This window comes from Danio aesculapii, chromosome 2 (genome assembly GCF_903798145.1).
Source record: "Danio aesculapii chromosome 2, fDanAes4.1, whole genome shotgun sequence".
Classification (NCBI taxonomy): domain Eukaryota; kingdom Metazoa; phylum Chordata; class Actinopteri; order Cypriniformes; family Danionidae; genus Danio; species Danio aesculapii.
In genome coordinates, this window is record NC_079436.1 from 8709541 (window position 1) to 8718839 (window position 9299).

Sequence of the window (9299 nt, forward strand, 5' to 3'; positions counted from 1 at the left end):
GGACACTGTGGAGGCCATTTCATGACTGTCTGTGTTTCATCAGCTGTTTTCCTTCTCCAAATAGGATTTCACTACAATTAGTGAATCATTATCATGCTGAAAATGAACTATTACCACTGACGTCCTTTTCAGAAGGCATAATGGATTAAAACCTGTCTGTACTTTTCAACATTCACAATTCCATCAATTCAGACAATATTGCTCGAAATTCAGCTCAAACCAAGACAAACCACCTTTCTCCAACATTGTCTTTCACATGTCTTAAACAATCAAACCAAATGAATTCAAACTCTAACCTAACCTAAACTCCTATCCTAACAAACCATACATCAACTGAAAGGTCATTTATTCACCCAGTATAAATCAAAATTAATAAATAATTGACAAAAAAATGCACAGTTATGACTAATGTGGGTCACATATATCCAATATACTATCAGTAAAACAACAGATTTAACGTTGGCCTAAAACCTTTGCACAGTACTCTATAATTAGAAGTATGCATGGCCAGGAAAGAGAGCTATTGTTATTATTATTGATTAGGTTGCCATTTAAACATCCCTGGATCTTTATCTTGTTTTACAGTGTGTCAAATATACCAAGGAAATTCGTTCTGCTAAACAGAGCACAGAGAAGACCTTTGAGGAACGCGACATTGAGCTGCGGGAACTCCGAGACTTCAACAAAAGCATAAATAAGATGCTTCTGGATGCCATGGAGGAGAATCCTGAACTGTCATCTATAATACAGATACATTTTACGCAGGTATAACTTCACTATTTCCTTGTTACCTTATGCCTACATATTTGCAACATTGTGTTTGTACAAAATGCAACCCATTAACATTTTTTAAATGTTTCATTGCACCAGTGAAGTAATACATACAAGCAATAGTTCTTTTAAAAGTTAAAGGGATAGTTCACCCAAAAATGATAATTCTGTCATCAATTACTTACCGTCTAACTCCAAACTTCAAAAATACACAAAAGAAAAAGCAGCAGCCGTTGACTTCCATAGTATTTTTTGTTCTGTAGATGCCTGCTGACATTTTCAACATTCAACAGAAAAAAGAAATTCATAAATGTTTAGAAACACTTGAGTAAATGGTGAGGAAATGTTCACTTTTGGGTGAACTATCCCTTTAAAAAAATTATATTGTATTTAGCAAGAGTGTATTACGCTAATTAATTGGAAAATTATTAATAATAAAATATAATAAGTATTTAAATAATAATTATTTATTTCTAAAATATATTTCACTGCTTGTGTTATATATAGATCAATATACACTCACTGGCCACTTTATTACGTCCAACTGCTCGTTAACGCACATTTCTAATCAGCCAATTACATGGCAGCAACTCAATGCACTTAGTCATGTAGACTTGGTCAAGACGTTCTGCTGCAGTTCAAACCGAGCATCAGAATGGGAAAGAAGGTGATTTAAGTGACTTTGAATGTGGCATGGTTGTCTGAGTATTCTGGAAATACTGGTCTGAGTATTTCAGAAACTGCTGATCCACTGGGATTTTCACACACAACCATCACTAGGGGTTTACAGAGAATGGTCTGAAAAAGAGAAAGTATCCAGTGAGCGGCAGTTCTGTGGGCACATGCCTTGTTGATGCCAGAGATCAGAGGAGATTGGCCAGACTGGTTCGAGCTGCAAGAAAGGCAACTGTAACTCAAATAACCACTCGTTACAACTGAGGTCTGCAGAAGAGCATCTCTGAACGCACTACACATCCAACCTTGAGGCAGATGGGTTACAGCAGCAGAAGATCACACCGGGTGCCACTCCTGTCAGCTAAGAACAGGAAACTGATATTCAGAATTTGGTGTCAACAACTTGAAAGCATGGATTCATCCTGCCCTGTCTCAATGGTTCAGGCTGCTGGTGGTGGTGTAATGGTGTGGAGGATATTTTCTTGGCACACTTTGGGCCCATTAGTACCAATTAAGCATTGTGTCAACTCCACAGCCTATCTGAGTATTGTTGCTGACCACGTCCATCCCTTTATGACCACAGTGTACCCTTCTTCTGATGGCTACTTCCAGCAGGATAACGCACCATGTCATAAAGCGCAAATCGCCTCAGACTGGTTTCTTGAACATGACAATGAGTTCACTGTGCTCAAATGGCCTCCACAGTCACCAGAGCTCAATCCAATAGAGCATCTTTGGGATTAGGTGGAACGGCACACAACTGCGTGGTGCTATTATGTCAGTATGGACCAAAATCTATGAGGAATATTTCCAGTATCTTGTTAAATCTATGCTATGAAGGATTAAGGCAGTTCTAAAGGTAAAAGGGGTCCAACCCACTAATGATACAGATATTACAAATTCAGCATATTAGAATGATCCCTGAATGATCTTGTAACAATATAAACTACTACTGAAAACTATTATTTAAAATTATAACATTTCTCATAATTGTTTATTAGAAGTAGTGTTGCATTTTTCTATTTTTACAGTGCAATAAGAACAAATTGCTTTCGCATTTACTAGCATTTTTTTTTTTTAATTAACTCATTAATAATGGCTATTGTTATTTTACTTCCTTTTTTAAGGCTGGTTTGTCTCTGCCCTCTCCTTCTTCCACTCCATCCAGTCGTCTAAGCTCAAAGCCCAACTCTGCCCGCAGTTCTGCTTCACTCCACCGGTATTCACATAATCAGGCTTTCAAAATAATGCAGATGTACAATACTATGCAAAAGTCTTAGGCCCCTAGTTACATTTGTTATTTTAGTGAGGGAATAATAACATTATATATTACTTCTCATTCTCTTTATTAAAATACATCCAGAAAATACCGGTTCTAATTGGTCTTTGTTAAAGACATATGAAAAAGAAGTTAGAGAAAGATGGAAGAATGAGTGAAAAATACTAGAGTTTCTGTTTTGGCTTGATCTGCATTTCTGCCAGAGCTGTTGCTAATATTGCTTGAATTAATAGGATTGTAAATGCTGAAAATTACAGACAGGTTTTAATTCTTCATGTAATTCCTATAGAAAGCACCTCATTTGTGATAGTTTTATTTTCATCATAGGCTCATTTTAAAAAACGTAGTCCTATATACGTTTTTGGAGATCGTGAATTATGTAACCAGAAGTACATTTGGCCGCATTTTGTCTTTAAAGCGAACGCTATGGGACGGTATGACGACGTTCCTTTTCTTAATAACCAGCTGAGTGCTTACCTGCATGTGGACAGCTTTTCCGCTGTTACCAGTTTGTCCGGTAGCTCGACATGTACAGTACGTCGGCAGACTTGAGATGCAGAACGGAGTTAACCATGATGACGGGGTTTGAGTCTGGGAAAGAACAGTTCCAGAAAGAAGGTAGGACAAAAACAGGAGCCAAAAAATAAAACAAACAAGTAAATAACAGGGTGAGAATGTGGTAAAATCTGAAAATGTGCTAAAAATCAGGCGAGGGCTTTTATTTTTTTGGATTGTGTTTCAAAACACTGCGGTTGGGTTTAGCGAAGGGAGGTGAGCGGTTAAATGCTTTTAAAAATACTATTGGTTATGTTTAGGCAAGGGGGAGGAGGAGGGGGGGGGGTTGTCAGTGAGTTAGTCGATTTACATGAGAACAGCAGGCACGAATGGCACACGCGAGAGATATTTGAGATCTCAAATAGTGTACACAGCGGCCTCTGGTGGATTCGCATAAACAAAAACTGCAAAAAACGTAGCTTATGGGACGTATTTTGCTCTCTTTAGAAATGTAAATAGGGGTACAAAATCAGAATGTGCCTGGATTGTTTATTTTTCAGCATGATAATGATTCCAAACACAGTTCTAAATCATATTTGGAGAGAAAAACAGCTGATGAAAAACAGACAGTCATGAAATGGCCTCCAAAGAGTCCAGACCTGTATATTATATACAGTATTACAGGCAGTATGAGTTTCATCTGGAGAGGAAAAGAATGATAGAGCATGCTAAATCTAAGAAAGATTCTTAGGCCGCATTTACACTGCACTGTTCAAGTGACTCAATTCCGATTTGTTTCTCCCAGATCGGATATGGCCCATGTACGTGTAGGCAGGAACAAATCACATGGATTCCGATTTACTCAAATCAGATTCAGGCCTTGTTCATATGTGGAAATTTATCCGATATGAATCGGATCTGCGCCCTCGTGTCTGCAGTGTAAGCAGGTACAGTAGATCAGATTTTCACCTGTCAATGCGAATCGCGCGTCATTAAAAACCATAGCGAATGACGTCAACTCTGACACTTTCTTTTCAGAACAGACTTCAGCAGAGTCCCGAACCTTAAATCTCATACATAAGGACCTAAACAGCTTTTATGTTGTCATAAAGCACAAGTAACCACGCCACGTAACCTATATAAACATCACGTGCATAAATCACGCTATGGACATTACATTAAGATGCCTACTGGTTTAAAAAAAGCCTATATATCAAAAGAAGATGGACAAATGAGAACCATTCTGTCATAAACTATAGTAAAACAGCTTGTCAAAAGCTGCGAACAGATTACATACAATAATAGAGAAAAGAGCACTCTTTAATTATCAGCTGTTAGTCAGCGCCCGCTCTTTTTTTCCTGGTCATTGCGCCTTTGCCGTGTGCTGTGTAAATGCAGACGATCGGATACGAGTCACTTTTAAAAGATGATGTAAGACGGTCATCAAAAAAATCGGATACAGTCACAAAATCAGAACTGACCATCAAGATCTACAGTATAAATGCAGTCTTAGAAATGCTAAAAGATGCATAATATTAAATATTCACTTCAGAACAGATTTAACAAAAAAGTTCAAGCTGTTGTTTAGTGTAAAAGAGGTCACGCAAAACAGATTTTTGATGCTGTTTTTTGATTCCAAAAGTAATTTTTTTTTCGGAATATTTCCTACATATTGCCCATATTTTCTGTTTGTATATTACAGTTTTTATCAGTCACTTTGGTGCATTTCTCACAACACTATTTACATTTGCACAACAGTTAATGCATTTCTCAAAACAATTAGTCATTTGTGCACATCATAGTAGCAGTTTCTCATTCCTTCCAACAAATTGCAAATGCTTTTGGACATACATCAATTGCTTTCAAACAACTCTCTATTGTTTTAGAACACTATAAATTGCTTATGTCATGTCAGTCAAAATAACTAAACTTATGAATGATGAATAGTCATCCCAAATAAAACTAATAGTCCTCATTTCATTAACTAGTAGTCCTTGAGTCATTACATACAAAAATGTTGAACTTGTTGTCAAAATCTGTCAAGCAAATTTTATTAAAAAAGTTAATTTTTTTTTCTGAAAATGTCTTCTTAATTGAACAATTTCAAGAATAATTTACAGAGCTATGTATGTTGTAGGTTCAGTTCCAATATGTTCTGCAATATTGTTTACAGTTGTGCAGAGCTCTACCCAAAGGAAGTTTATGTTTGTTGTAAATAAGGGTGTGTTTATTCTTCTGCACAATGCTGTGAATACATTAGAATTGCAAAGAGCAGTAAAAACGTGAAACATACATATTCAGTGTCTTATACTCAGACACCTCACTAAATGCAGTGATAACTAACTTTACTGTAGTTTCAAATGGCTGTGCAAATACTATATAGCGCTGTCTTGAGCATTTTCAGGATGTGTGACCAAAATCTGACTTTTTTTGCATTGGAAAATATGTACAGAGTAAACTGTCATAATGAAAACATGACAAAGCCATTTGACTATCTTGTTCATAAACAATGGTGTCAGGACTTTTCATCTTGATGACTCTGACTCTTTCATTGACATGAATACTTGCTTTTGAGGAATGAGCTATCCATTTTGAGCAAGTGACACGCTTTTACAGGTTATCAACTATGCTTTGCAGTTTGTACTAATTGTTTTGAGAAATGCATTAACTGTTGTGCAAATGTGAATAGTGTTGTGAGAAATGCACCAAAGCCACTGAGAAAAACTGTAAATATCACATCATTTCAGAACAGATTCAACAAAAATGCTCAAATTGTTGCTTGGTGCTAAAGAGCTCACTTAAAACAGATTTTTGATGCTAGACTTTTGATTCCAAAACTTTTTGTTCTGAATATTGCGTACATATTGCCCATATTTTCTGTTTGTACAGTATATTAAAGGTATAGTTCACCCAAAAGTACTGACCCATGATAGCGGCCTAAGACTTTTGCACAGTACTGCATGTCTGTATATCTAAGTTTAAGCAAGTCAAATATGCGTGACATGTTGTCTTATTTGCCCCACATACACATCAGATCCTCAAATCCATCAGCCAGCAGCAGTCCCAGAAGCCAATCTGTCTCATCCCCACAAATGAAGACTGTGGATCTGGGTCTCGGCCTCTCAGTCACGTCCCCACGAGGATCTCAGCCATCCAGTGCTGGAAGCAGCAGAAGCAGCAGCAGCAGCAAGTGCAAGAGCCCGTAGACAGATGCAAATTCACGGCACCTTCTCTTTGAAGTACTGTCTGTCAACCGGGAAATTATTATTTATGATTACAACATTACCACCATTCTTGTGTTTCCTGTTTTACAGCAATTTAAATGATTTGATCTATTAAATTACTTATCATCGGGGTTATTTAAAAAATAAATTCCAGAAAGTATACTTTCAACTTTACTATAAACAAATAGCTTGGTTACTGGTGAAAAGGTGGGAATGATTAAGGGATAGTTCACCCAAACTGAAAGTTCTGTCATTGTTTACTCGCCCTTTACTTTTTCCAAACCTGTTTGACTTTCTGTTAAACACAAAAGAAGATTTTTTGAAGAAAGCTAAAAAAAAACCTGTAACCGTCGACTTCTATAGTATTTATATTTTTGACTATAAAATTTCTTGTCATTGGGGTTATTTTTATTATTTTTCAGAAAGTTTACTTTCGACTTTACTGCAATTAAACAGTTACGTTTATTTGTTGAGTCAATAATTCAGCCAGAAATGCGAGTGAAATTTTACTACAATTTAAGAATATATATATTCTAACACATATTTTAAAACTTGGCAAATTTCTGTGTTAAAACGTAATTTTGGGTTGTAGTGTCACAGTTAATTTAATATGTTGATTTGATGCTTGTTGGCTTTTAGTTATTAATAACGGTTCGACTTTATAATTTCTGAAGGATCATGTGACATTAGCTATGTTTCTATCCACCTATTTTTTTGCACATTTTGGAATTGCGCATAAAAAACAGTTAATGGAAACGGCAAAATGTGCATAAATTTAGAAAATGTGCATAAAAACATGCGCATAACTGAGTAGGATGAACTTTTTATTCGAAAAGAAAAGATGCGCATAAACTACGATGACTTTTACTGGACAAATTCTAGTATGCGCATTAAAAAAGTCATGTGATTTTGTTATAAGAGAACATGTGGTGATAAAAATGTCTGTGAATGGACAAACTAGCAGGCTGAGCACATTGTAAAACATCGGAAATGTTGTTTTGGTCAATCTAAAACACTTTAACCATTTCAGTATTAGTGTTATTACATTATTAATGACCTCCAAAATCAAGAGCATCTGTGCTCCGCGTCTCGTGCCTTCAAATGCCACCGCACGTTCACTGCATGTCAGGATTACCATCTGAAGCGCAAGTCATTTAATAAATAAAGAAAACATTCACTCAGCTTCTTCTACTACAGTAAATTCAGTTTTTACTGTTGATATTTGGCTCCAGATAATCAGGAAGTGACGATTTTGTTTGCTTTGACTCGTTGGATGGAAAAGCTGCTTTATTCTTACATCTTTTATGCGATAATCCAGTTTTGCGCATAAAGTTAATTAGTATTTTTGGATATAAGCATAGCTATTGAAGACTGGAGTTTTTGATGCTAAAAATTCTGCTTTTCACGACAGGAATAAATTACCTACAAAATAGTACTTTTAAACTATAATAAAATGACATATTATTAGTGTTTTACTGTAAATTAGACAGCGGTCATAAGACATTCAAAACATTAAAAAATCTTAAAGGAACATTACACTTTTTGGGGCTCAGTTTACAACTCCCTTAGGCCAGATTAAGAACATATTGGGCTATACAGTAGCAAACCAAAGGACCCCATTTATTTAATCGCCTCACAAGAGTACCTTTTTTTGCTGATATTATTATTATTATTATTATTATTGATAATTTGCTAACTAATATTATCTAGTTTTCCACTATTTGATTATTATAATTATTTTCTATATTACTAAATTATGCAAGAATACAAAATTAATCACATAACATAATCTATACATTTTAAACAGCCTGCCCAAATCAGGAAAAAAAAAACAAACAAACAAAAAAACGAAAAAAAACAAACTCATTTGCAATAATTTCTAAATAAGCACTTTACAATAAATACTTTAAATACTGTATGGCTTTAAGTCTTTTAAAGTCTCAATCTTTAAGGCTAAAATGAGGCCAAAATAGCCAAATTTTGACCAAAATAAGGAACTTTCCTGGGGGAAAAGGGACATCTGTTCACCCTTACTGGGGACTAAACAGGGCTATTCAAATATCTGATTGAGCTACAGCCCCTACGAGCCATAGTTTAGAGGCATCACTGTTTTTGAACAGCAGCCAGCTGAAAGGAATACTTCACATTATTGACATTCGAAAGCATAATGCAAAGAGGCATTTCCCACGTCATGGTGGAAATGAATTCTTCAGCCAATCACGGGCCCCCTCCTTTCGCGGGCCCATCTATCCCTTATCTTAATTCGACCCTAGAGTTAAACAGTTGAGTTTTACCCTTTTTTATTTATTCAGCCGATCCCTACTTTAGCTTAGCTTAGCATAAACCAATGAAATGGATTAGACCATTAGCATCTCACTCAAAACATTTTTAAAAGAGTTCTGATCATTTTCCTGTTTAACTCCTCTGTAGTTATTGTGTGCTAAGACTGACAGAAAATGAAAGGTTGCTATTTTCTAGGTCAATGTGGCTTGGAATGATTCTCTCATTGGAACGATTCTCTCATTCTGGTGTAATAATCAAGGAACTTTCCTACTCGACCATGACTGCAGCAAGCACAATGATATTATGCAGTCCCCAGCTAACTAGGTTACAGGGTAATATTGCATCCTCTGCAGCCGTGGTACCGCAGCAAAACACCCTTTTTTAATGATTTTTTTGAGTGAGATGCTAACGGTCTAATCTGATTCAATGATTTATGCTAAGCTAAGCTAAAAGTGGTCCTGCCAGACCCAAAGACCCATTGGCTGAATGAATTCAAAAATGGTAAAACTGTTGAACTTTATGTGACTTGTAAAATGAGCTTATTTCCAAAAATAAGAGAGGTGATCCTTTAT

General features: G+C 36.0%; 1 protein-coding gene across 1 annotated transcript in view; it reads left to right on the plus strand.

Moving 5' to 3' along the window:
- Positions 1-6743, plus strand: part of ccdc39 (coiled-coil domain containing 39) — a 42223-nt gene extending 35480 nt beyond the window's left edge. The window contains exons 20-22 of the mRNA XM_056464732.1: positions 586-765; positions 2574-2665; positions 6255-6743. Of these exons, the coding sequence (XP_056320707.1) occupies positions 586-765; positions 2574-2665; positions 6255-6426 (444 nt within the window). The 3' untranslated portion in view covers positions 6427-6743. The remainder of the gene's footprint in view (positions 1-585; positions 766-2573; positions 2666-6254) is intronic.
- Positions 6744-9299: the final 2556 nt, after the last annotated feature.